At 43.7% G+C, this 27,029-nt stretch overlaps 1 protein-coding gene across 10 annotated transcripts in view; it reads right to left on the reverse strand.

Annotated features, from left to right (window-relative positions):
• BAZ2B (bromodomain adjacent to zinc finger domain 2B) overlaps positions 1-27,029 on the reverse strand; it is a 334,995-nt gene that overhangs the window by 53,493 nt on the left and 254,473 nt on the right. For 5 of the 10 annotated variants that reach the window (XM_044978305.1, XM_044978300.1, XM_044978299.1 and 2 more), the window contains 5 exons: positions 21,024-21,089; positions 19,796-19,861; positions 19,071-19,115; positions 18,795-18,821; positions 17,397-17,462 (listed from right to left, as the gene is read on the reverse strand). In XM_044978305.1, coding sequence (XP_044834240.1) covers positions 17,397-17,462; positions 18,795-18,821; positions 19,071-19,115; positions 19,796-19,861; positions 21,024-21,089 — 270 coding nt within the window. Of the gene's footprint in view, positions 1-17,396; positions 17,463-18,788; positions 18,822-19,070; positions 19,116-19,795; positions 19,862-21,023; positions 21,090-27,029 lie in introns of all 10 variants that reach the window. The other 5 variants (XM_044978304.1, XM_044978306.1, XM_044978303.1 and 2 more) reach the window with 2 other exon arrangements.

Below are 27,029 nucleotides of genomic sequence, written 5' to 3' on the forward strand. Positions count from 1 at the left end.
AAAATCTAAATACAAATGTTTCACATTAGTCACTTGAAAAGGACAGTTTGTAGAAATAGGTTAATACCTTTTTTTCAGAAAGCTAGGATTTACAGTGAAGAATACAGGATAAAATAATTGTTTTAGGCCAACAATACTGTGAAAAAATAAATTTAGTACAGAAGAATGTAAGGTGGCTTTGACCAATTGTTACAAAACTTTATAACATATGGGACTGTTAAGCCTGTGTATTGAAGCATTTGCCATATAATCCACTGAAATGGTCTACCCCTTTGCATTTTATGATTCTTTTGGGTCCTTTACATTTTTGTTCTGGGCATAATTAAAAGTGAGAATATGTTTCTTCTGACAGCAACTTGTACTCAAATTTAAAAGGCATAAATAAAATTTAATATATATAAGGGAATACTGTAGGTTACATGGAGAATAAAAATGAGATTAATAAAACAGAGGTCATAGAAGGCAGATATAAAAACAAAAACCGCAAATAATGTTGTTGGGGTTTGCATTAATCATAAGATGAAAATGTAAGTTTGTCTATAGCAATTAATGTTATAAAAAATCTAAAGAAGTATTTCAGTGTAAGCATTTCTATTTACTAGGTAGTAATAAATGTTCATCCTTTTAGTAACATTTTATAATGTATTATTTAGAGTGATTTTAGGGACAATAATATGTACAAAATATGGAATCAATGAGTTTTTTGCAGCAACAGTTTATTATGTTTTAATTAAAATTTCACCCCACCTAAAAGATACAGAAAGATGTGCTGGTATAAAACAGCCGTATTAAATTATATATATTATTCATTCCCTGTTCCTACAGAAAAATCACCTCCATGATCTTTATCCCTTTGTATCTTGCACAAACATCAAATTAATTAGATATTCTTGGCTGCTACACTTAGTTTATAGGTAACTGTCCAGTTTTAAATGGTCAACTTGTATATGGGACGTTTAAAACAGAAAGGTTGGTTTAGTTAAGAAAAACTGACAATTCCACATGGCATTTTCACTAAGCATATATTTATGGTATAAATCCTCATTGATGCACTATGTGCATCACTATTAGAATCACTAGGGTGCTGTGAATTCCATTCTACTTTCAAACTGCTTATTAGACAACTTCTGAAACCTGAGCTACTCCCATATCATAGCGATGTCTACAAAATTGCTGACAGAGTCCTTTAGCAATAAATGCATGTTTAACAACCTTTTGTTGTTTACTGATCCCTGAGGAATTATAGGGAAAAAGCCTCTGGTACAATTAAGTTTGTTATCCAGTTTACATAAGTAAAATGATTACAAGTTTGTGTGTGCTATTGTTTGAAATGTAATTGCTAAATGGAGGAACTCAGGAGAGTCCTTACTAAATATCTATTTGATACTACACCCTGCATTCTACACCCTCTGATTTTCTTGTGCTTTTTAATGCTGGTAATAGAGCATACTGCTAGGTCAAATCATGAACTCCACAGTCAGTCAAAACTTCCATTAAATTCTGTAGAAAATGGGAGATTTGCATGAGTATGGAACATAGAGTTTGTTCCCATAATAGCTACTAATACCTCTGCTAACTCATTTTTCTAAATACATGATGCTACTGTACTGAGCTCATAGTACTAGTTTTAAGAAAAACACTTTAGTATGTTGATATGCTCCTTAATTTTTGCAAACAACAACAAAACATTTTTCAACCACTAGTAAAGAATTTTTTTTGTTAATCAAGAAATTATAAAAATTAAATGTCTATCACAGCAGTTTTCATTTGGCACCACTTCAGAGACCACTCTGCTTTCAGGATAGAGTTTTTTCATCAGATTTTTTAGTGAGATATTTCCTGTTTAGATAAATAGTTTTTTAAAAGAAAATTATATCAAGGAAAAATACATCACTAGGTTTTTTTTCCCAGCTAAATTGTGGGCATGAGAAAATAATGTTATTTTATGGGACACTGCAGCTGCTTACAAACTATTAGAAAAGAATGTAATCCAACTTTTCGATACATAAGAGCGGCTAGATAGCCTTCCACTTCCCAACTGTTAGGGATTATTTTGATGTTAAATACAGAATTAAGCTGCTAGAATTAATTTTGTTTAAATTTATAAACAGTTAATTGAGCCAAAGCTGCTTATTAAGTTTAATGGAAGTCTACTCTTGCTATTAGTCATGATTTCAATATTCCTTTTACCTTTAATTCTTTTAATTGTCTGTGATTTGTATTTGATTATTTATTTTGCTACTTCTTGGTTTACCAAGAACTTTAACATTTTTACAGTTAGATATTAATATAAAAATAAATAAATTATACTATAGAAACAAAAGGCAAGGTTAGCAATGTTTTAGCCTTGAAGCTCTCTGAAGATAACATCATGGTTAAATCTGAAGATACCATCAGACTGAAATATGAGATGTAAATTAGTCCATCATAGCCTAACAAAAGTTTAATCAATAATTTTGTATATTGCCTCTGGTTTTATTATCTATGCTATTCCAGCATGTAATCTTATTAACTCCTTTTTATTTTTGCGGTGTACGCTCTGTTGCAATACAAAGTACGGTATGATTTGACATCTTAACCACTGGAGCGGCAAATGTTGATTGAAGTGTTTTATCCAATAAATCTCTAATTATTACAGTCTAAGTTGAATAAGCTGAATAGAGTACTCCTGAAAAAAACAGCTTTTTCTTGAGTTACTTAAGTTATTGAACATAAGCAGTTTTGTTTAATGTTGTTCAATCTCAAGTCAATTCTAAGGACCTTTTTCAATTTATTTCTCTGACCTTCTTGGCCAGAGTTATTTACATTATGTGCTAGTGCTATGTACATAAGTCATTTATTCCCTTACAGGAGGCTCATGTATTTTGTTCTGAAATGGTAAGGGATTTAAAAAATAAATTCTCATAATTACACAAAAAATATTTTGATATAGCATGAGTTACATATGAAAGAAAGAATGCTTGTTAGTTAAATATGTGTAAATAGAAGTGTCCACCCTCTACTTTGGACAACTTTATGCTTTGCTTTTCTATGGAATTTCATGACCATGGATTTTTATTGCACAGAATGTGAAAGTCCAAAAACCTACTTGTCCATGGACAGGGTGACCAGATGTCTCGTTTTTAAAGGGACAGTGCCATGTTGGGGGACTTTTTCTTATATAGGCGCCTGTTTTTAAAGGGACAGTGCCATTTTGGGAGATTTTTTCTTATATAGGCGCCTGTTACCCCACCCCACACCCTGTCCTGTTTTTTCACAGTTGCTATCTGGTCACCCTATTCAATCCCCTTCGTGAATGGGAAGGGCCACCCTAGCAGGGGCTGTGGAGGAAAAGACATCACATAGGGAGTCCGCTTGCTCCTCCAGCTCCTCTGCCTGCAGGCCAAGGTTGGACACGACCCTCTGCAACAGTTCCTGGTGCGCCTTAGCGTCACCCAGAGGAACCGGGTTAGGGGCTCTGTGATGGTCTCATCCAGAGACTACAAGGTGGAGGCCGTTACTGTGGGTTTCACGACACCCACTGGTAGTTCAGCAGGCTGTTCCCCTTGGTCCACATGGACTTGTGGGGTCTTATCCCCCTGGGCCTCAGGCACTGGAAGGAGTTGGGTCGATGCCACTGGCCTGTCCGAACTCCTGACGCCCAGCAGGCAGGCTGGGAGGGCCGGGTGAATCCCCACGAGTTCCAGGGGTACCATGGGCCCAGCCACTGGCCCTGGGGTCATGGGGCAGGTTTTGGTACTGATGATTCAGGCAGTACTGAGGGCCTAGGAGGCTGCCCCACTGATATGGAGCCTTGCTCCATACCGGCACCACAAACGGAGCGATTCCTGCCCGGTCACCCAGATTTGCTGGAGTGGCGACCCTGTGCCTCGTGATAATCATGGTCACATCTGGAGGAGGACCAGTCCGAGCAGGACGTGTGCATCTGTGGGGACCTCAGTGACCGGCGGCACTCGGTGGATCGGCAACAGGAGACTGGCAATTGACGCCTCACACTTCGAGACCAGTACTGGGATGAGGAGTGGGACCTGGAGGTATGGCGTGCCGGGCAGGATCTGCCTTGGGGATCGTTGGCAGGGCCCATGGCTGTGGTCCTCCAATCATTCCCGGGATCTGTAGCGGCATTCCAGTGATGTGAAAGGCCAGTCCCAATGTTCCTGCCAGGGAGCACGTGTCTCCATGGGTCTGAGCCAGGTAACCAGTGAAGTGAGCCTCGAATCCCACTGCCGGTGCCCAAGGTCCGGTGACCGTAGAGAGCGTCTGCCTCCCTAACTCCGAGGCATGACGGCTTCGAGCGGGTGGATGATGGTGGGACGTCCCCCATGATGGGGAGCGGCACCGTTGAGGCGAGGGTGGATGGAAAGGTCCCAAGGCGGGCTTACCCTGAAGTCTGAGCACCGGGAGCGTCAGGATCTCCTGCACAGCCAGGAGCACTTCAGGCATCGATGGCACCTGAAGCAGATGAAGGCCTGCCTCCGTGTCCGGGCAAGGAATGGGGTGGGATGCATTGCTCGATGTGAGCTGAGGCCCGACTTCCCAACAGGGAAGATGAGCTGCCCAGCGTAGGTCTTAGATCACCCCCAGCCCTGTCCTTCCCCTTGCAGGGAGCAGGAGACCGTCCCCTACTGGCCTTCTTTGACTTCTTGGCTGGGGCCGTGGACAGGGATCGGTGCCGGCTTGTCGACGGCGGGGCACTACGCACCAATACAGCAGTGCTGGGTGCCAAGCTGGACCTTTGCTCTGGGGCCAGAGTGAGCGCCGACTCCATAAGAAGCACTTTGAGTCTGATCTCACGCTCTTTCTTGGTCCTAGGTTTAAAGGACTTGCAGATTCGACACTTATCACTTATGTACCCTTCACTGAGACACCTGAGACAGCTACTATGTGGATCGCTCACGGGCATGGGCCATTTGCAGCCATCTCAGGGCTTAAAGCCTGGGGACAAGGGTATGCTCCGTCCCCCGGCTAAGTCTCTGACGGGACTAACAAAACTCTAACTACTACTAAGGGCTAACTAACTCAATTACTAACTATGTACACTAACTTTACAAGAACTCTAAGCCTAAGCAATGCAAGTAAGAGCAGCGAACATTCTGTGCACCCTCACTGGCGGCAAGAAGGAACTGAGGGGGGGGGAGCCAGCAGCGCCCCTTATGGGCCCAGGTGCGAGCCACTCCAGAGGGCGCGAGAGCCACTCCCCTCCAGATACACCTGAGGGAAAAACTTCCGGCACCAGTGCATGTGGCAAGCATACATACCTAATGTGAAATGGGCATGAGCAAGCACTCGAAGAAGAATTAGTGTTTTATACAACCATTACTTTTGTGTGACCGTGGGCCTGGATTAGGTCATTAATCAGAAATTTGCTTTCTCTGATCCATACCACACCACTGATTTAGTATAAAACTGCAGATAGAAACTGCTCAATTGTCATCAAATTTAGGAAAAATAAGTAAACCATCTGAAGATGGAAGTCTTCATAGATCCATAGTTTGGGATTATAAGCACATGACTTATGAGGAGAGGCTGAGGGAACTGGGATTGTTTAGTCTGCAGAAGAGAAGAATGAGGGGGAATTTGATAGCTGCTTTCAACTACCTGAAAGGGGGTTCCAAAGAGGATGGATCTAGACTGTTCTCAGTGGTAGAAGATGACAGAACAAGGAGTCTCAAGTTGCAGAGGGGGAGGTTTAGGTTGGACATTAGGAAAAACTTTTTCACTAGTAGGGTGGTGAAGAACTGGAATGGGTTACCTAGGGAGGTAGTGGAATCTCCTTCCTTAGAGGTTTTTAAGGTCAGGCTTGACAAAGCCCTGGCTGGGATGATTTAGTTGGGTTTGGTCCTGCTTTGAGCAGGGGGTTGGACTAGATGACCTCCTGAGGTCCCTTCCAACCCTGAGATTCTATGATTCCTTAACTTTGAAAGATAACATTATAAATTATATTTTTATATGTATAACACACTCTTTATTCTGAAAATTCTCAGAGCACTTTGACAAACTTAATTAATATACAAATTAAACACAAGGATCACTTCACTAAACACTCAAGCGCAGCCATCTCTAGAGTGGAACTTGGCAAACGTATGACAATACAAACTCTACATAAATGTTTTGCAAAGGAAGCAATACCTTCTGTAACTGAACTAAAGGGGAAAATTTGGTAGACAAAGTGCCATTACATGAGCTTCAGTTTGGCTAGGGCATAAGAGTTAAACATTTTTGGTTTTTGAAGTACTACAAATTGAACCTGATTTCTACATCTCATCCAAAAGATAACACTCCCAACACTATGCTGGGGCATTGGTTCAGTGCTGTCTCAGAGCAAGTAGTGCCACCTGCTGACTCAAAAAATAAACAGATTTATATATGAGGGTTCAGTGTGCACAATATAACTTAATTTAATGGTTCATTTGAGTGAAAATATACAAGGAAGGGAGGGTGGCTATCCACTGATCTAAGAAAACTACCATACCTCAGAAAAAAATGTAAGTCTTTTCCCTTCCGCCCAATAGGAAATGCACTTCAAAGACTCTATGCAAATAATTATTCAGAATAGAAGTGTTTATCATAGTGGTATAAAACCTTTAATTATGAGATGCCGGAATAGCTGTTCTTTCTTGACAGTACCACAAATTTCAAACACTTTCTGAGATACAGCATACTAAAAGTGCTTACAGCTTGAATTTGCTCCTATTCTTCAGCTTTCAGCAGTAACCATACTATAAAATCAGATAGGGTGAGAGATGCTCCAATTCTGTGCCTTTGTTGTCATTCAGGAAAACTGAACACTCAGGACACTATCCTTGCTGCACCGATAACCCAAATCTCGACTCCTTTCACAGCATTATGTCAACACTGTTTTGTAACTGTATGACAAGGACTTCCCAGTTGCAGCTTTTCAAACCTTCCCTAGTAAAAATTATGTTGATCATTAACGGTGTTGCCAACTTTAATGTGTTCCTCAAATTTCAATCCCACTAGAGTATAGCAATAAAAAAAATACAAGCAAGGAAGCACTAGAAATGCTTTTTACACAATGCACTAAACTAATGTGTTAATTTTTATTTTAAAAAGGACATTAAATACTGGATGGACTTAAAGGGTTTGTTGCAACCAGAAAGCAAAACAGCTCAACAGCCAGCTTGTAAAACAATTCCACAAGACCGTTATGAAGAAAGACAAAGAGGCTGGCAGAAAAATGGCCAGGTTACTACAGAACTGAACATCTCCTTAAAAATAAACCCCATAAGAATATGAATAAATACTTTGTCTTAGAGCCTCTTGATTCCAAAAAGTCACTGGCCATCTGAAATGGAATCTGCCATATAAAATACTTGAGCTCACTAATTCAGAGAGTCTCACAAAGGGGTTTAAAGATCTGTGAAGCATTCACTTATATCCTATAGATGGTTTTAAGACCATTGTATCCTTGATATATCAACTACCAGATACCAGAGGCTGGTCTGTAATTGGTTTATCTTCTACAGAGAAATGAAAAGTTGAAATTGAAGCTAAGGTAGGTGAAGTCCAGATTCTGACAAACACAGGAAGTATAGGTCATAAATCCCCCCAAAAAACTTCTTGTGTAAAAATTATGCTGTAATTGTTTGACCTAATATCAGACAGCAAACCTTTTTCACTTAAAGTTATAAGCTTTCTAGTGAGAGAAAGAATTCATGGCGAATAGTAATAACCGCACTTTGGACTTACATAGTGCTTTTCATCCACAGATCTCAAAGTGCTTCACAAAAGTGACCTATTTTATAAAGAAGATTGACCTGCTTCTGGTGTTCAGATTGGATGTTAAGAAATTTGGGAATTCTAGTCAGAATAGTAATACTAGTCAGAAAAGACGGTTACTCACCGTAGTAACTGTTGTTCTTCGAGATGTGTTGCTCCTATCCATTCCAATGTAGGTGTGCGCGCCGCGCGTGCACGGCTTCTCCGGAACATTTTTACCCTAGCAACTCCGGCGGGCCGGCTGGGCGCCCCCTGGAGTGGCGCCGCCATGGCGCTGGTTATATACCCCAGCCGGCCCGTCCGCTCCTCAGTTCCTTCTTGCCGGCTACTCCGACAGTGGGGAAGGAGGGCGGGTCTGGAATGGATAGGAGCAACACATCTCGAAGAACAACAGTTACTACGGTGAGTAACCGTCTTTTCTTCTTCGAGTGATTGCTCCTATGCATTCCAATGTAGGTGATTCCCAAGCCTTACCTAGGCGGTGGGGTCGGAGTGAGACGTGGCCGAGTGTAGGACCGCTGAGCCAAAGGCTGCATCGTCTCTAGACTGTTGCACCAACGCGTAGTGGGAAGCGAAGGTGTGTACTGAACACCAGGTGGCCGCCCTACAGATGTCCTGGATGGGGACATGGGCCAGGAAGGCGGCCGAAGAAGCGTGCGCTCTGGTCGAATGAGCGGTGAGGCGGCATGGGGGGACGCGAGCAAGCTCGTAGCACGTTCGTATACATGACGTCACCCAGGATGAAATCCGCTGCGAGGATACCGGCTCGCCTTTCATGCGATCGGCGATTGCCACAAACAGCTGAGTCGAACGCCGGAAGGGCTTCGTCCCATCGATGTAGAAAGCGAGGGCCCTGCGGATGTCCAGGGTGTGGAGCTGCTGCTCACGAGGTGAGGCGTGCGGCTTCGGGAAGAAGACCGGGAGGAAGATCTCTTGGTTGAGGTGGAAGGCCGACACCACCTTGGGGAGGAAGGCCGGGTGCGGTCGAAGCTGCACCTTATCCGCATGGAAGACGGTATACGGGGGCCCGGCCGTCAGGGCGCGGAGTTCCGAGACTCGTCTGGCGGATGTAATTGCGACGAGGAAGGCCGTCTTCCAGGTGAGATAAAGCAGAGAGCACGTGGCCAGGGGCTCGAAGGGCGGTGCCATCATCTGGGCCAGAACTAGGTTCAAATCCCAGGTCGGGGCAGGAGGACGTACCGGCGGGCACAGACGGTCTAGACCTTTAAGGAAGCGGGCAACCATCGGGTGAGAGAAGACAGACCGACCTCCGATGGCGGGCCGAAAGGCCGACAGAGCCACCAGGTGCACCTTCAGGGAAGAGATCGCAAGACCTTGACCTTTCAGGTACCAGAGGTAGTCGAGGATGGTTGAGATAGGGACCAAGAATGGGTTAAGACCTCGCTGGTCGCACCAGAGCGCGAAGCGTTTCCACTTCGTGAGGTAGGTAGAGCGCGTCGAAGACTTTATACTTTCGAGCAGGACTTGTTGCACCGCCGACGAACAACCCCTCTCTGCGTCGGTCAACCACTCAGGAACCAAGCTGTAAGATGCAGCGACTGCAGGTTCGGGTGACAAAGCCTGCTGAGGTCCTGAGTGATGAGGTCCGGCCATAACGGGAGGGGAATGCGATCCCGAACTGACAGCTCGAGCAGCAGGGTGTACCAGTGCTGTCTCGGCCAGGCCGGAGCGACGAGTATGACGTGGGCCCTGTCCCTCCGAAGCTTGAGTAACACTCGGTGTACGAGTGGAAACGGGGGAAACGCGTAGAGGAGGGGACCTGACCACGTCAGGAGGAACGCATCCGAGAGGGAGCCTGGAGCTCGACCTTGGTACGAGCAGAACCTGGTGCACTTCCTGTTGACCCTGGAGGCGAACAGGTCTATCTGGGGAAACCCCCACCTCTGGAAGATTGTATAAGCCACATCCGGGCAAAGGGACCACTCGTGGGAGGCGAACGACCTGCTGAGATGGTCTGCCAACGTGTTCTGCACCCCCGGCAGAAAAAACGCTTCGAGGCGAATCGAGTGGGTCACGCAAAGGTCCCAGAGGAGCATCGCTTCTCTGCAGAGCGGGGAGGATCGGGCTCCGCCCTGCTTGTTTACGTAAAACATTGCTGTAGTGTTGTCCGTGTACACCACTACAGAGCGGTCCTGCAGGTGGGCCCGAAAGGCGAGACATGCCAAGAGGATCGCTCTCAACTCCCGGACGTTGATGTGGAGGGAGAGCTCCTGGGCCGACCAGAGACCCTGGGTGTGCAGGTCGCCTATGTGAGCACCCCAGCCGAGTGCCGAGGCGTCTGTGGTCAGGGTGACCGACGGGCGAGGAGGGCTGAACGGAACCCCTGCGCAGACAACCTCCGGATCCAGCCACCAGGTGAGCGACTGGAGAGTGGGCTTCGTAACCGTAACCACCATGTCTATGCTGTCGCGGTGGGGGCGGTACACCGATGACAGCCACATCTGGAACGGGCGAAGCCGCAGCCTTGCGTTCGCGGTCACGAAAGTGGACGCCGCCATGTGTCCTAGCAGGCGCAGGCATGATCGCACCGTCGTTGAAGGGAAGGCCTGCAGGGCCCGTATGAGCAAGACCATCGTCTCGTGCCGAAGACGAGGGAGGCAGGCTCTGGCTAAATTGGAGTCGAGCACCGCTCCTATGAATTCCACCCTTTGTGCTGGAGTTAGGCTGGACTTCTCGGTATTGATAAGGAGGCCTAGTGAATGGAACAGATACCGGACTTCGGTCACCTGAGCTGCTACCAGTTCTTGGGAACGACCCCGAATCAGCCAGTCGTCGAGATACGGGTACACATGTATCCGACGACGGCGGAGGGCTGCGGCCACGACTGCCATACACTTGGTGAACACCCTCGGTGCGGTGGAGAGGCCGAAGGGCAGTACCGCAAACTGGTAGTGAGCTTCGTTGACCACTAAGCGCAGGTAGCGTCTGTGGGGGGGGGTAAATTGCCACATGAAAGTATGCATCCTTCATGTCGAGGGCGGCAAACCAGTCTCCCGGATCCAAGGAAGGGATGATGGTCCCCAGGGTCACCATACGAAACCTGAGCTTGCACAGGTGTCTGTTGAGCTCCCGGAGGTCCAAGATGGGACGAAGACCTCCTTTCGCCTTGGGGATGAGAAAGTATCTGGAATAGAATCCCCTGCCCCGCCTGCTGCGAGGCACCTCCTCTATAGCACCCACGCTCAACAGAGTCTGGACCTCTTGTAAGAGGACTTGCTCGTGAGAGGGGTCCCTGAAGAGGGATGGGGAAGGTGGGTGGGAGGGAGGGGGCGAAACAAACTGCAGGAGGTAGCCGTGCTGGATGGTGTTGAGGACCCAGCTGTCCGATGTTATAGAGCACCACGCCTAGAGGAAGCGGGAAAGGCGATTTGAAAATAATAGGGATGGATCCTGGGGGGAGAGTGGCGGGCCGTCCTCGGGCGTCCCGTCAAAAGGCCGATTTCGGGCCCTGAGGGGCCTTGGAGGGGCCCTGGGTCTGGTTACGCCTACCCCCCGACGGCCTGCGGCGGTAGGGGGCCGTCCGGCGATTGTTAAATGGCCTAGACCTGGCCTGGGTGAAGGGCCGGTAGGGCTGCTGCCGGAAAGGCCGTCTCTGGGTGGCCGGCGTGTGCATGCCCAGAGTCCGGATAGCAATCCTCCGGTCCTTCAGGGTCTGAATTCTCGAGTCCGTCTTTTCTGAGAAGAGACCCTGTGCATCGAACGGGAGGTCCTGGAGGGTGTATTGTACCTCCGGCGGCAAGGTGGAGGATTGCAGCCAGGCAATGCGCCGCATGGTTATTCCAGATGCCATAGTTCTGGCTCCTGAGTCAGCGGAGTCCAAGGCTGCCCGAATTAGGGTCCTGGAGGCCGTCCTGCTCTCGTCCAGGAGCGCCGAGAATTCCCGGCGGGAGTCTTGCGGGGTCAGCTCCGAAAATTTTCCCAGGCACCCTAAGATGTTGAAAGTGTACCGGGACAGGAGCGCCATCTGGTTCGCTATGCGGAGCTGAAGGCCACCCGCTGAATAGATTTTTCGCCCCAACAGGTCCATGCGCCGCGACTCCTTTGTTTTTGGCGCAGCGGCCGGCTGTCCATGCCTCTCCCGGTCATTTACCGACTGGACCACTAGAGAGTCCGGGGTGGGGTGCACATAGAAGTACTTGTACCCCTCGGGCGGGACAGAGTATTTTCTCTCCACTCCTCGCGCCGTGGGGGGGACTGAGGAGGGCGACTGCCAGATTGTCGTATTGTTCCGCTGAATAGTGCGGATAAAGGGTAATGCCACTCGCACTGGGGCGTCCGAACCCACAACATCCGTTATAGGGTCATCGTCCTCCGTGACCTTCTCAACGGGCAGGTTCATGGCCTTTGCCACACGGCGGAGAAGGTCCTGATGCGCCTTCAGGTCAATAGGCGGGGGTTCAGATGTTGATGCCCCCGCCACTGCCTCGTCAGGTGAGGAGGACGAGGAGCTTCCGTGAGCTCGATTAGCTCCCTCGCCGTCGCAAACGCCTCCGGCGTGGACGGGATCCGCAGCTCTACCTCGGTGGGTACCGGAGCGCTGGGTGGTGCCGGACTCGACGGCCCTTGCGGCGCCGGAGTCGACGGCACCGTGCACTGCCTGTGCACTGCCTCAGCCTGTACCGCTTGTGTCGGAGGCGGCTGGGCTAGCGGTCTCTGTGGATGTTTAGAAGAGACCGCCTTTGGCACCTTGTGCTTCCTTCCTGGGGAGAGGGAGCGGTGCCGGGACTTCGGTGCCGGGTGCCGAGGAGGCTCGGCACCGGAGCGGCTCGGTGCTGCCGGTGCGCTGCCCGCCGAGGAGGGCTTCGGCGCCGGTAGAGTTGGCGCTGGAGGCTGGAGCGAAGCCTCCATTAGCAACTGTTTAAGGCGCGAGTCCCGCTCCTTTCTCGTCCGGGGTTTGAAGGCCACGCAGATCGGGCACTTGTCTGTTCTGTGTGCCTCCCCAAGGCAGCGAAGGCACGGGTCACTCACCGGCATGTGCCGCTGGCAAGCCGCGCAGGGCTTGAATCCCGGTGCCCTGGGCATAAGCCCGCACCGGGTGCGGAAGAAGAGGGGCTAACCCCTCTAATTCCCTATTTACACTACTATACCTATCTAACTATAAAACTATACAACTATCAAACTAACTAACGAACTATATACAGTAAGAGATGGAGAAACGCTAGGGCTGTGGAGGTAAGGGAGCACTCCACTGTTCCAACTGGCCGTCACGGGCGGTAAGAAGGAACTGAGGAGCGGACGGGCCGGCTGGAGTATATAACCAGCGCCATGGCGGCGCCACTCCAGGGGGCGCCAGCCGGCCCGCCGGAGTTGCTAGGGTAAAAATGTTCCGGAGAAGCCGTGCACGCGCGGCGCGCACACCTACATTGGAATGCATAGGAGCAATCACTCGAAGAAGAACTGTAAGATTGACTTGAAGTTCCACGAAGCTATTGACTCAAATGAGGTCTTGTTAAACAAATACATTGAGACTTAGTGTAGCTTAAGATCACTGAGACCTCAATGTTCTTTGAAGATTCTCCCACACTGAGGTAAATCATGGCCACAGGGGAGGCTGGCCAGCCAGTTAAAGGCCTGATCAGTGCCCATTGAAGTCCATGGGAATATTCTCACTGACTTCAACAGACTTTGCATCAGGACCTAGAAGTAGTGACTGCCAGTATCTGCTGAATCTATTTTAGTCTATCCAGTAAAACCACATCTTGAGTTCCTTCAATCACAAAAAAGATTTTCATTTGAGTTACGGGTAATAAAAAATATAGATTCTGCAGTTGCTTAGAGAGAGTATGCTGGGGTTTAGATAATTAGAGAATTAAAGAGATTCTAGCATCAATATAAATTGGAGTAGTAATTAACAAACAGAAACAATTATTCTGTAACAGTAAAAGAGGAACAGTGTTCAAGTGGCTAGGGTACTACAGTTGGACTCAGGAGACCCAAGCTCAAATACCACTTCCATCACAGACTCTCTGTGTCACCTTGGGCACTTCATCCTGTTCTACACTTAAAATTTAGAGCAACCTAGCTATGCTGCTGAGGGGTGTGAAAAACACTGTAGTTAAACTGACCTATCGCTCCACGTGGACGTGCAAGGTCAATGAAATTCTTCTTCTGTTGGCCTAGCTACCACCACTGAGGGAGGCAGATTACCTACATCAGTGGAAAACACCTTCCTGTTGATGTAGAAAGCATCTACACTATAGCGGCATAGCTGCAGCTGTGCCACTGTAGCCCCCATTGCATAGACATGTCCTGAATCTCTCTGTGCCTCTTCCCCCTTTGTAAAATGAGGAAAATAATACTTCACGACCAGTACTCAGATGTTTCTGATGGGGCCATAGATTTACATAGGCTTGGAAGGATTCGATTTTTATCAGTAAATGTTGGAAAATGTCAATTTCACCTACATACACAAACCGATGAAAAGCCATTTCCACCAATGATCATCTAAATTTACAATTAGGCAAAGTAAGAAAAATGCTGCTTGAGAATTTAGAGTGTGATTTAAGGATATTTACTTTGTACATTTTGACTTGTGATGCTGATAGTTTGTGTTTTAATGATTTTAAAGCTTTAACTTTAGAATCTCAACATCTACTATCATTAAATATTTATTCTCTGTCCCCCCTTAACTTCTCACAAATGTGAAAATTTTAAATCAATAAAAATAGAAAAAATGCTTAAAACCCATAATTTTACCCAACTATGACAATTTAAAATTGATTAAAAAAATTAAAAATGAATATTGATATTATCCATCAAAATTATAAAAAAATATAATTGAATTCTGCTTAGTTTAGACAGATAGATGTGTTATTTAAAAAAACCCATAATTCTTTCAGTTTTGGGTTGTTAATACAATCTAACACACACGGCCAAATACTACTTTCAACAGCAGTGGCATAAATATTGAGTACTTTCATTCAAATAATCTGAGTTGCTTTGGATTTAAAAAACTGGTATTGCAGAGAATACAATTTCTCCTTTTAATATTTAGCAAAAGTTAATGATAAGTGTTTGCTTTTTATTTACCTTATAGAATAAGAAACTGAACTGATTTGAATTTTGCTGAATTGTACTAATAAAATGCTTCATAAAAAATGTACCAGTAATATTAATTTAAAATGCATTTTGTAAAGTATAGCGAAGTGAAAAACGTTTTAAATATATGTAGACATTACTTCATTTTAGGTTGGTGTGACAGGGTGTACTCACCCTGAACTGGACAGGAAGGGATTAACTCTTCCTTGGTGGCTGAGGAAGCCATGCCCCCATGACCCTACGGGGCATGCTCCAGGTGCAGTGGCTGTATAAAGGCAGGCAACCCAGCTCACTCAGGGCTGACCACCAGAGGGGAAGGACGCAGCATACAGGATCTCAACAGGGAGCAGCTATCAACCCACCCCATGGAAGCTCAAAGTGCTGAGGCCCCAGCTGACACCCAGGTGCCTGCTGATACCCAGGAGGGGGCAGAGACAACCAACCCGAAGACACCTCAACTACTGCCACCAGACCCACGGCAAAAAGTAGCCATGGGGATCTAACCAAAGTCCCAGACATAGGCAGCATGTTCCGGTTGGATCCCTGCTGACCTCGGTGGTGGAACCCTCTGCCACTACTAGGGCCCTGGGCTGGGACCCGGTGGAATAGGGAGGACCTGGGTCCCCTACCCTAGTGTGTTAAATTGTTTACAATGTAAATTACTGTAAGGTGAATGCCCAACTGGTTGAAAGACTGTATTCAGTGGTTCCTCGTGGGAGGGCGTACCTAGAAAAGTCCCAAAGGGGTCAGTCCCGGGTCTGGTACTAGTCAGTATTTTTTTTAATGATTTGGATTATGGGGTGGAGAGTATGCTTATAAAATCTGAAGGTCACACCAAACTGGGAGGAGATTAGGATTAGAATTCTAAACAACCGTGACAAATTAGGCAATTGGTCTGAAAACAACAAGTTGAAATTCAATAAATACGAGTCCAAGGTAGTACTCAGAAAAATCAAATGGTCGACTACAAAATGAGGAATAATTGGCCAGGTGTTAGTACTGTTGAAAAGGACCTGGGGGTTATAGCGAATCACAAATTGGATACGAGTGATGCAGTGGTTAAAAGGGCTAATATCATTCTAGGGCGTATTAATAGGCATGTCAGATGTAAGATACAGGAAGTAATTGTTCCACTATTCAGCTCCAGAGGAGAGCAACAAAAATGATAAAAGGTTTAGGAAACCTGATCTAAGAGGCAAGATTTAAAAAACTTTGCATGTTTAATCTTGAGAAAGGAAGACAGAGGACCTGATAACAGTATTCAAAATATGGTAAGGGCTGTTATAAAGAGGACTGTGATCAATTGTTCTTGTCCACCGAAGGTAGAACAAGTAGTAATGGGCTTAATCTGCAGCAAGGAAGATTTAGGTTAGACATTAGGAAAAAATTTCTAACTATAAAGGTAGTTAAGCTCTGGAATAGGCTTTTAAGAGAGATTGTAGAATCCCCAACATTGGAGGTTTTTAAGAATAGGTGGGACAAACATCTGTCAGGGATGGTCTAAGTTTACTTGGTCCTGGCTCAGTACAGGGGACTGAAATGGATGACCTCTCAAGGTCCATTCCAGCCCTACATTTCTATGAAGCCAACATATTTGGGACTATTTGCCTGTTTGGGGCTATTCTCAGTGCTGGTATTTTATCTTCACATGTTTTCAGTAATTTTTGAGAATGAAAACTGCCTTTTCTACCAGTTAATTATGCTTTCCACTTGCTGAATAAGTTGTAAACCTAAAGTTTAGTGAGGCTCCAGCATTAGCATTGTGTGCTTGTAGCACACAATTGTGTACCAGACTGACTATAGTGGTTGATGCTGTGAGACCCGGCCCCTCCCCACCCCTTAAAAGCCCAACATTAAAAAACCTACAGAATAGTCAAGGACAGACTTGTTGGATATTGTGAAAACTATTACTCATTGCAGAAAGTTAAAAAGGTTGAGGGTAGCATAGTTTTCAGCAGAAACGTTTGTAATTTTTGTTTTCACAAAATTTTCAGCTCTACTCCACCTCACAAAAACACCATATAATTTGGCATAATCAGCAATCTTCAAAGTTTCATCTATACTAGAAGGAAGAGTTGTGTTAGCTAATATATTTTAATTATCACACTATTAAACACCACTTAACATCTAGGACAAGCAGTGTGTTAATTAAAACATGTGAGTTTATGTGTTTTCTAATACAACTCATTTTCCAAGTATAGATAAAAGCCCAAGAAGTCCATGACTGGAGTAAGAATGGTATTTTTACATTTGAACAGTTGTCTGGGGAAATCTATGCAGCATATGTCCAACCTTCTGCCTTGCTCTGGACAGTACAATTAGTGTCTTACTTTTAAAGCATTAAATTTACACACAAACACACAAAAAGGGGAAATCACATTTGCTAGGAGATACTTATGGAGGCTCTGAAGTCTGAAATGACTGACACAAAAATATTCTGTGATTCAAAAGTACTTTCTGACTCTCAAGTCAGCTGCTTGCTTAACATATTTGTTTATAGAAGTTCTGTGTCACTGTTCTGTTCTATGAATGCAGATAGATAGTCAAACTGTTAAGAAAGAAACTGCACACTTTTTCAGAGCTGAATGAATACTTACTTCTGCTTTTTTACGTGCTTCAATGGCTTTCATAAGCATCATATGCTGTCTTCTCCTCTCTCGTTCCTGTTAAAGCAGATAAAATTAGAACAAGACTCAACCACAGTTACAAAAGTGTCTTTTTTATTTTACAAACTCAGTACAACAAGCTTAGCATTAATAGACAAGTCACAATAAATACTATATATAGGACAAGAATGGCTAAGTCTGTGCATGTTTTAGTTCAGGTTTAGAAAGCAAATACAAGAACAATCAAAAGCAAAAAGGTAAAGCAATGAACATGGAGACAGTGTAAAACAGAAAGCATACAGCTTTACTTATGGTCAGTTGTGATGCTCCTTCATAAGCTGGCAGAACAAAAAGCATAATGGTTGGCTGGAACAGGTCAGTTACCTTACATCTGCTATTAGAAAGCTCGCAATTACTAAATGAATTGCCAATTGAACAGAAGGCTGTATTTCTAATAATTTAAAAATATAGTAAAAGGCTGAGTTTTAAAATCATTTTAACTTCATGTTTACTCTCAGAAAAATCTTGCTGGAATCCAATATGCCACCAACAAATAAGTATGCTGAATTTTTCTGTGTTGAGACCAGTTTTACTTAAACTAGCTATGGTTCATACACAAACATGAATAAAATAGGATATTCCTATTTACTGATGCCTGTTCCTCAATGCAAAGTCAAAAAAGCTGCACCATAGATTATGTTAACAAATTTAAATGGAACATGAATTATAGTACTATAGAAAAAACTAGATAAGTTCCTTCAACTTTAAAGTTCTGAGGTAAAATCCTGGCCCCACCGAAGTTAATAGGAGTTTGTCGTTTACTTCTATGAGGCCAGGATTTCATCCCTAGTTTCATTTTCAGATTAAAATATTATGCGTTTACTATTTATTGAAAGCTAGTGTGCTCGGCACCGTACAAATCTGGGGGAAGACATGGTCCCAATTCGTACAGTAATTCTAATCCAATTTGTAGTGTTCTAATCCAAAATTATATTAAAAGCTTTATACCGAATCCCAACAAATGGGATAAGACTTGCAAAATTTGTACAGTGATTTTCTATTAAAGGTAAAATGCTAATTTTGCAACAATTCATCACTGATTTTACATAATGGTCCAACTCATGTTGTGACATCGGTAATGTAGATTTCCAGTCAACAGCCTCATATATGAATCGCAGAATTCAATTTATAACACGTCTGAGACAAGTCATACTTTTTTTCTTTAATAGACAAGACAAGCAGATGTATGCAATGCACTGTGCTGTAAAGCCATGCAGCAGTATGTAATATGACAGCAGCCAGTGCTACATTTTATGCATTGCTATGACAACCATATCACAACCAAATCACAATGCGGTGTTAGATGTACAAAAATAAACATACCCATACCATATCTAGTCTATGCCTCTCCAACTCCTGGTAGAAAGAGTTGGCACAACATTATGAAACAGAAATCACAAAGTCATAAAACCAGTTTATAACCCCCACAGAGACCCCAATACCAAAGCAAGTCAATAAACCATAAAATGAAAGAAAAACTTATGCAGGAATCAAAATCAGAAATTTATACCAAAAATATTTTGAAGACTTTTTTCCCCCAAATAGCTTAAGCAGAAGTTAAAAATTAGCATTTGCTACTGTTCTGATAACTGTATGCATACTAACCTGATGTTTCAGAAGAACAGCCTGCTGCCTTCGCATCTCTTTTTCCTTAAACATAAGAACAAAAAGGTGCTTCAAATACCTGACAATTATTATTTAGCAGTAAGATGCAATTTTTTGAGCCATGCTAAAATAGGAAGAATCTGCATTCTCTCTCTCTCTTCACTCCTTTATTTTCAAACACTTTACATAATATAGGAACAGTTTATGCTATAAAATCTACTGAACGGAGCATCAGGAGATGCCAATAACATTTGGCTACACTGAGAGTGCATGATTTCCAAATACAGAAAGTAAGTTTTTCAGCACTGATAGGGATAAATGGGATATTTGACCACAACGTTACACAAGTAGCAACAGAGTTTTTCATTATACTCAACATAAAACAGAAGAGACACTGTATGCAATGCTATTACATAAGGGTTTGGTGAGTATGTCAAAAGCTGCTCAAGCCAAGCATAAGGTACAGATAACCCTAGTATTGACACTTCTATTTATTATTATTATATATATGCATGCATATGCATGTATATATGTAAATGCACACACGCACAGACACGCACACACATATGCACAGTACTTACTCTACATTTCTATTACAAATGTAATACCTTATCAAAAAAGATTCTGCCATACCTACAGTTCTCATATTAGTTCACAATTATTATGCACAATCACACAGTTTTTATTTTTGGAAAATAAAAACTCTGATGCTCATCTAAACTAACCTTTATTCGTTTCTCAGCCTCCAATAATTTGGCATTTGCCGCTTCTTCCTTCTTTTTCTTTTTAGCCTGTGCATGCAAAACAGGTCTCAAGGTCATGCAACAACACCACTAAAACTTGAAAATAATCTCAGACTAAATAAAACTACATGCCTCACAAGGTGCAAAACAATACCACATATTATGTGTACATTATAACAGATTTCTTCCCCAGTACACTTTGCATTATCAGTAAGTTCACGATTTTTTTTTTTTAAAGTCAAGCCAGAATTATGAAGTCACATTCAAGATTTATTTTACTTGGATATTTGTAACCAAGATACATAGCATATAGGAAAATAGTTATTTTTTAAGTGTGGTTGGAAAGAGATTAAAATTCTAATCATTATATAAAACAGTGGGTTAAAAACTTTAGCAATCAATGGTTTACCACTTTTTTCCATTTTAAATACATATTTAATGTAATTGAAAATGTTCAGTTGAAGCCAATATACGGACTGCTCATCAACACATTTTGGGAAAAATATTTCCATCCATTTAATTTGTATCAATATTAGTTCTAGTATAAGACAACTGAAACCAAAAAGAAATCTGTTGTCAGACAGATCAGAAAATGGAGATCTGAAACAGAAATCTTAAATTCAAATTCCTTTAATTTAGTTGTATGTGACATGGTTACATTATATGAAGCAACCATCTGCAATATGGAAGCTTATGTCTTTTAAAAATAGATCATGCACATTTTTGAAGATCAGAATCATGCTGTTCAAATATCAACTTCACAGACAAATGTTAAATATTTTCCTTCTTTGATACTGTAATTTAACTTTTAAAACAAAGTTTTAAATCCATTCCACAGTCAGGAACTAAATTCCATATAAAGTAGATTGCAATACTATTTTACTCCCTGATTCTGCAAATACGTATTTGCTTAACTGTAAGCATGACTACTCCTTTTGTCGTTGATGAGACAATTGTTGTGTTTAAAGTTAAGCATATGTGTAAGCAACTGCAGGATTCGGACCATAGTTTAAATTAAGGATCAGTATTCTTAGAATTTCTGAAATAGTGAGACAGTTAACAATTTGAATCAAGACTGTGGAATTCCTGAAGCAGACCTTACTTTAATCCAGTTGCGACAAACATGCAGTTAAGACTTTTTTCTTAATTATAATGTTCTTGAAACGTATGAACACATTTTAAAAAGTTATACTTAGTTTATTGTTTCTACCTCTAAAATTTGCTGAGCCCGAAGTTCTTTTTCCATTCTGATTTGTTGAATTCTCTTAATTTTTTCCTGCAAGGGGGGGAAAACATCTTTTAACCCTTTTAAACAACAACAAAAAGTACATAAATTTTTTTTACATGAATGAAAAAAAAAGTGAGAAAAGAGCCATAATAATTTTTAAAGAAATGAGCACTTGTTGAATCTTACACACATTCCAGTTGATTATTTTGAACTACAATTGTCTGTGTTTGGTGTTCTACATTAACATTAGCAAATATTTGATGAAAGCACTGAAAATGGAATCTATGCCTGTGGGTTTATGTTTAGGCAATGACAACTGTATTTCTTTTATACTAACTTAGGCCTGGTCTACACTACGCGTTTAAACCGAATTTAGCAGCGTTATACCGATTTAACCCTGCACCCGTCCACACAATGAGGCCCTTTATATCGATATAAGGGCTCTTTAAACCGGTTTCTGTACTCCTCCCCAACGAGAGCAGTAGCGCTGAAATCGGTATTGCCATGTCGGATTAGGGTTAGTGTGGCCGCAAATCGACGGTATTGGCCTCTGGGAGCTATCCCACAGTGCACCATTGTGACCGCTCTGGAAAGCCATCTGAACTCAGATGCACTGGCCAGGTAGACAGGAAAAGCCCCGCGAACTTTTGAATTTAATTTCCTGTTTGCCCAGCGTGGAGCTCTGATCAGCACGGGTGGCGATGCAGTCCCAAATCCAAAAAGAGCTCCAGCACGGACTATACGGGAGATACTGGATCTGATCGCTGTATGGGGAGACAAATCTGTTCTATCAGAGCTCCGTTACAGAAGATGAAATGACAAAGCATTTGAAAAAATCTCCAGGCTATGATAGACAGAGGCCACAGTGCTGCGTGAGAAGCATAACGGAACGCCAAAGAATCAAATGGACGCTCATGGAGGGAGGACTGAGGACTCCAGCTATCCCACAGTCCCCGCAGTCTCCGAAAAGCATTTGCATTCTTGGCTGGGCTCCAAGTGCCTGAAGGGTCAAAAACATTTTCCCGGGTGTTTCAGGATGTATGTCGTCAATTTACACCCTTCTCCCCCCCCGAAAGGGAAAAAAATAGTTTCTCACCTTTTTTCAACGTCACCCTATGTCTACTGCATGCTGCTGGTAGACGGGGTGCTGGAGCGCTAAACAGCAGCATCCTCTTCTCTCCCCTCCCTGGTGGCAGACGGTACAGTGCAGAAGGACTGGTATCCGTCCTCGTCATCAGCCCGTGAGTGCTCCTGGCTGGCCTCAGTGAGGTCAGCCGGGGGCACCTGGGTAAAAATAGGAATGACTCCTGGTCATTCCCAGCAGATGGTACAGAACGGCTGGTAACCATCCTCATCATAGCAACTGGGGGCTGAGCTCTATCAGTCCCCCCCGTCATGTCTAAAGAAAAGATTCTGTACTGCCTGGACTATCATAGCAGCGGAAGGCTGGTCTCCTCTCCCCCACTACCCTTTAATGTCCTGCCTGGACTATCATAGCAGCTGGAGGCTTCCTCCCCCTCATTTTATCTCACTAAAAAGTCTGTGTTTCTTATTCCTGCATTCTTTATTACTTCATCACTCAAATGGGGGGACACTGCCACGGTAGCCCAGGAGGGTTGGGGGAGGAGGGAAGCAACGGGTGGGATTGTTGCAGGGGCACACCCTAGAATGGCATGCAGCTCATCATTTCTGCGGGATCTCTGGGGCTCTGTCACAGAGCGGCTGTGCTCTCTGGTTCTCTAGTACACTTGCCCCATATTCTAGGCTGGACTGACTATTTTTAGACAAAACATAGGAAGGGAATGACCCAGGCAGTCATTCCCATTTTTGCCTATGCGCCCCCGGCCGACCTCAGCGAGGCCAGCCAGGAGCACCCATGAAAGCAGCAGACGGTACAGAATGACTGATAACCGTCATCTCATTGCCAATTTACAATGGCAGACGGTGCAATATGACTGGTAACCATCTCTGCTATCTTGCAAAGGCAAATGAATGCTGCTGTGTAGCAGTGCAGTACCACGTCTGTCAGCAGAATCCAGTACACATATGGTGACAGTGACAAAAGGCAAAACGGGCTCCATGATTGCCATGCTATGGCGTCTGCCAGGGAAATCCAGGGAAAAAGGGCACAAAATGATTGTCTGCCGTTGCTTTGCCGGAGGAAGGATTGAGTGACGAAATTTACCCAGAATCACCCGCGACACTGTTTTTACATTGGGATCTCAACCCAGAATTCCATGGGCAGAGGAGACTGCGGGAACTATGGGATAGCTACCCACAGTGCAACGCTCTGGAAATCGACACTAGCCTCGGTACATGGACGCATACCGCCGAATTAATGTGCTTAGTGTGGCTGCGTGCACTCAACTTTATACAATCTGTTTTACAAAACCGGTTTATGTAAAATCGGAATAATCCCGTAGTGTAGACATACCCTTAGAGAAAGGAAGCACCCTGATGACAGTACAAAATATACAGTGTAGGCCAAATCCTGGCTTGCAATGGTAGAGAGGTGTAGGGATGGTAGAAATAGGGTCTGGAGTGCTCTGACGCAGTCTGCTTATGCAGGGAATGCTGGGGGCTATGAAATTCTCATTGCTCCCTGCTATCTGTTGCTTAACTCTTGCAGACATCCGGGGGCTGGGAGCATAGCCATTCTTGAACCTCCACTGATCTTGCTACCTGGGACCACACAGTACCTCTGAGCATATTGCATAGCCCAAAGTACCTACCCAGCAGCAGCCAATATTTAGCCATATCATATCTGGATGAAGTATGCACAATTAAGTGCTGTATACTTTTATTTCCACTGGAAACTAAGCTATCAAGATGGATAGTCTGAGTTTGGACAACCTTACTTATTTCTCAGAGGGGTGTGTGAAGTTATGCACTATAGAGTAAAAGTAAATAAATAAGTCCAGAAAACAGCGGCCACAACACTTTCAGTCAAGGTCATTCCCAGAGACGTCAGCATGCCTGTGAGCTCCTGAGGCATTGGGGGAGCCTAATGCAGTCACTGGACAGTTTTATTCTACATGTCCCGTGTTGTATACTTTGTGATTTGTAAACAGAGATAATATGTGCTGCAACTGAAAACCTTATAGCATCCTATTTAAGGGATTATTGTCTCAGAACAGCTGCTTGAGGCACATCAATTAAAAGAGCAGAGCATGTCTATGGATGGAGGTGTTTCCATTCTGTCATTTGGACAGACAGGAGAAAATCTGAACCACAGAACTCAGGGCATAGCAAAGCCCTTAACTTATTCCAAGGGATGTCAAAGAAGCTTGCATCAGGCTGTGTCATACAGACAGGCGTTCAAATGGACATAGTATCAAGGCACCTGGAAGAGAAAAGTCTGAGTATGATATGAGCCATCAATTCTCTATTCTGTGTGTTGGAAATTACGTCACCACTGTAGTTTCTGGAGTCTCCAGAGAATAAATATGTCATGAAGAGGAGTCAACTTCATCTCGTCTCAGGGGCATGGTGACGGTTCCTGCACCATACCAGAAGCAGGACCACTATGGTTGGAACAGGTTACTAAAACCAATATTCTGCCACCTCTATGTTCTCTATTACAACTTTCTGAATTTTAAACTGTTTAAAACATGTTAAAAGTCACTACATTTTCTGTGCCGGAGGCTAAACACATGCCAAAAAAGCCTAATGTTTGTGGTGGTGGTGGTGGGGAAATCCCCTCTTAACCATACCCTGACCTCCCAGGAAAAAGAAGTGTGAAAAGCACAAAATTAATCATCTAGAGTGACCCACAGTTTTATTACCATAAGTATATTTAATTAGATTTCTTTAAAATGTGGCTATCCAAAGTTCAAACATCTCAGCTACCTGCAAATGTCACTATACCACCCAGGGACAGAGGCAGTGAGCCCAGATCAAAGAGCTTAGTTACAGAGTACCCTGTGGATGAAACTCTGTTCTATGGCAGGTAGGTAGTTGCATTCTGCCCTAGCTGCAGTTTCCAAATAATATTTAAGGTGTAGCCCCAGTGTACAGTGCAAAATGGCAACCAACCTATCTCTTAATACTACTGACTGCACCGTCTCAATTGGAAAATCATTCCACCAATTCACCAATCGCTCTAAAAAATGCCTCTTACCTGCTATATGCCAAAGTCATACTATGTCCCCTCATTTTAATCTAACAACTTCGAGTAGATCAAGTTGAATGAAATACCATATAAACTCTAGTTTAGGGACAATAGCACTTCAAATCTTAAAAATTACCATTTTGTTGCTCTCATATGCAAGCCCTCTCCATTCCATTTATTATTTTGGGATCCTACCCTTATTTTCTCCATTTTAACAAAATTTTTCTTCAACTAACGTGACCTACACTGCATATTTCACAAATGTGGTACCAATATAGTCAGTGTTTTTTATAAGTTAGCTAACATAATATCCTCTAGATACAAGCCAACATCCTCTTACCCTTTTACTGTGCTGCAGAGTGGACTAAAATTTTATATGTTGAGTTTCTCAATTCAAATCCTTTTTCTCTCCTTTCTTTACTAATTCAATTCTATTTTGACTATACTTAGCCTGGGCATTACACATAAAAACAGGACACTGTGTTGTACATGTTAGATGAAACAGTCCTTTACCATGTAAAAATTTCTAAATGCAATTATCTGAATAAACTGATTAAGTTAACTCAGACTGAAGAGGTTTACTCTCATGCACACAATTGCCAGTATCTTCAAGTGCTATTTTAATAGGCAATCTCTTTCTATTAACTTATTTTTTTGTATTCATCATGTTTACTAAGATAGTGAGGCCAAGATTCTGATACTACTACTCATAGTGATTGAGTAGCACCTTACTCTGAGAGTGGTCCCAACTGATTCCATGTATTACACAAAGAATAAAGTACTACCCAGCATTAGCAGGGATGTTAAAATCTGTTCCACGGTTCACTAAACACTACTGCCCTAATCAGACCTGCTCAACTGCATATCATAGACCATATACTGCTAAGTCAGCGGAGACTCTAGGTGACGTGGTAGAGTCCTATGTTTTTGGAGCAAGAGGCTTAAGTCCTTTTTCCTCTGTTGCCGTGACCCTTCCTGGGTCCTTAAACTATCCTCTGTCTCCCCAGTGCCCCAACTACAGCCGCTTGACAGTCTCTGTTTAAACCAGGGAAGCCCCAGTCCAAACAGGGCTGCACTATGGCAAACTTTTGGAAGTCTGTTAGACAGGGACAGTATCTCCTTAGGAGTGAGCAGTACCATTTCTCAGTTAGCTATCACCTGTAAACCTTTCATTCTCCTTGACCCTTTGCCCAATTTCCCATTCACTTGGCAGCAACAGGGCAATCACTGAGGACACGTAGAAAGAAAGATACATAGATAGGTATCTGAAAAGTTCCTCCCTGTGAACCTTATTAGGTCCATTACTTACTGGAGAATCTAGGGTGGATTTGCAGAAAAAGGCAGATGGGGGTGTTGAGGGAAAGGTGGCAGCATGTGTGGAGGAGAATGAGTGCCCAGGGAAAGGATCTTTCTTTACGCTAAACTTTAGTTAGTAAAATGTTTCAACATGGGTAAAAGGTTTCCCTTACATTACATCCCCATAACAATATCTCACTAAGCTATCATTCCCAGCCTCCCTAATGTACAGAGACATTCAAAGGTATGAATAAGGGGAGTCCCACTGCAGTGAGCAACTTTGCTATGGTATGCTTTGTTCTGTCTGTCACAGTAGAGCTGCTTTCCCACAGACTTTACTCATCAGGTGCATTAAAAAAAAAAACACATGGAAATCCCTATCCAAAGCTGTGTTAAGTTATAGTTAAGGATATTCAAGAGTATATTTTCTATCTATCTAACAAAATCACTACAAGTCAAGGAAATCACCACTTACGGCAATATTAACATTCACACCACAGCTTACCACCCAAAAATCACAATGCCCACAAAAATTAATTCAGATTCCTCATGTCTACATAAAATGAACTTTCACTTCCAGC

Source organism: Mauremys mutica, chromosome 10 (genome assembly GCF_020497125.1).
Source record: "Mauremys mutica isolate MM-2020 ecotype Southern chromosome 10, ASM2049712v1, whole genome shotgun sequence".
In the NCBI taxonomy this organism is placed as follows: Eukaryota; Metazoa; Chordata; order Testudines; family Geoemydidae; genus Mauremys; species Mauremys mutica.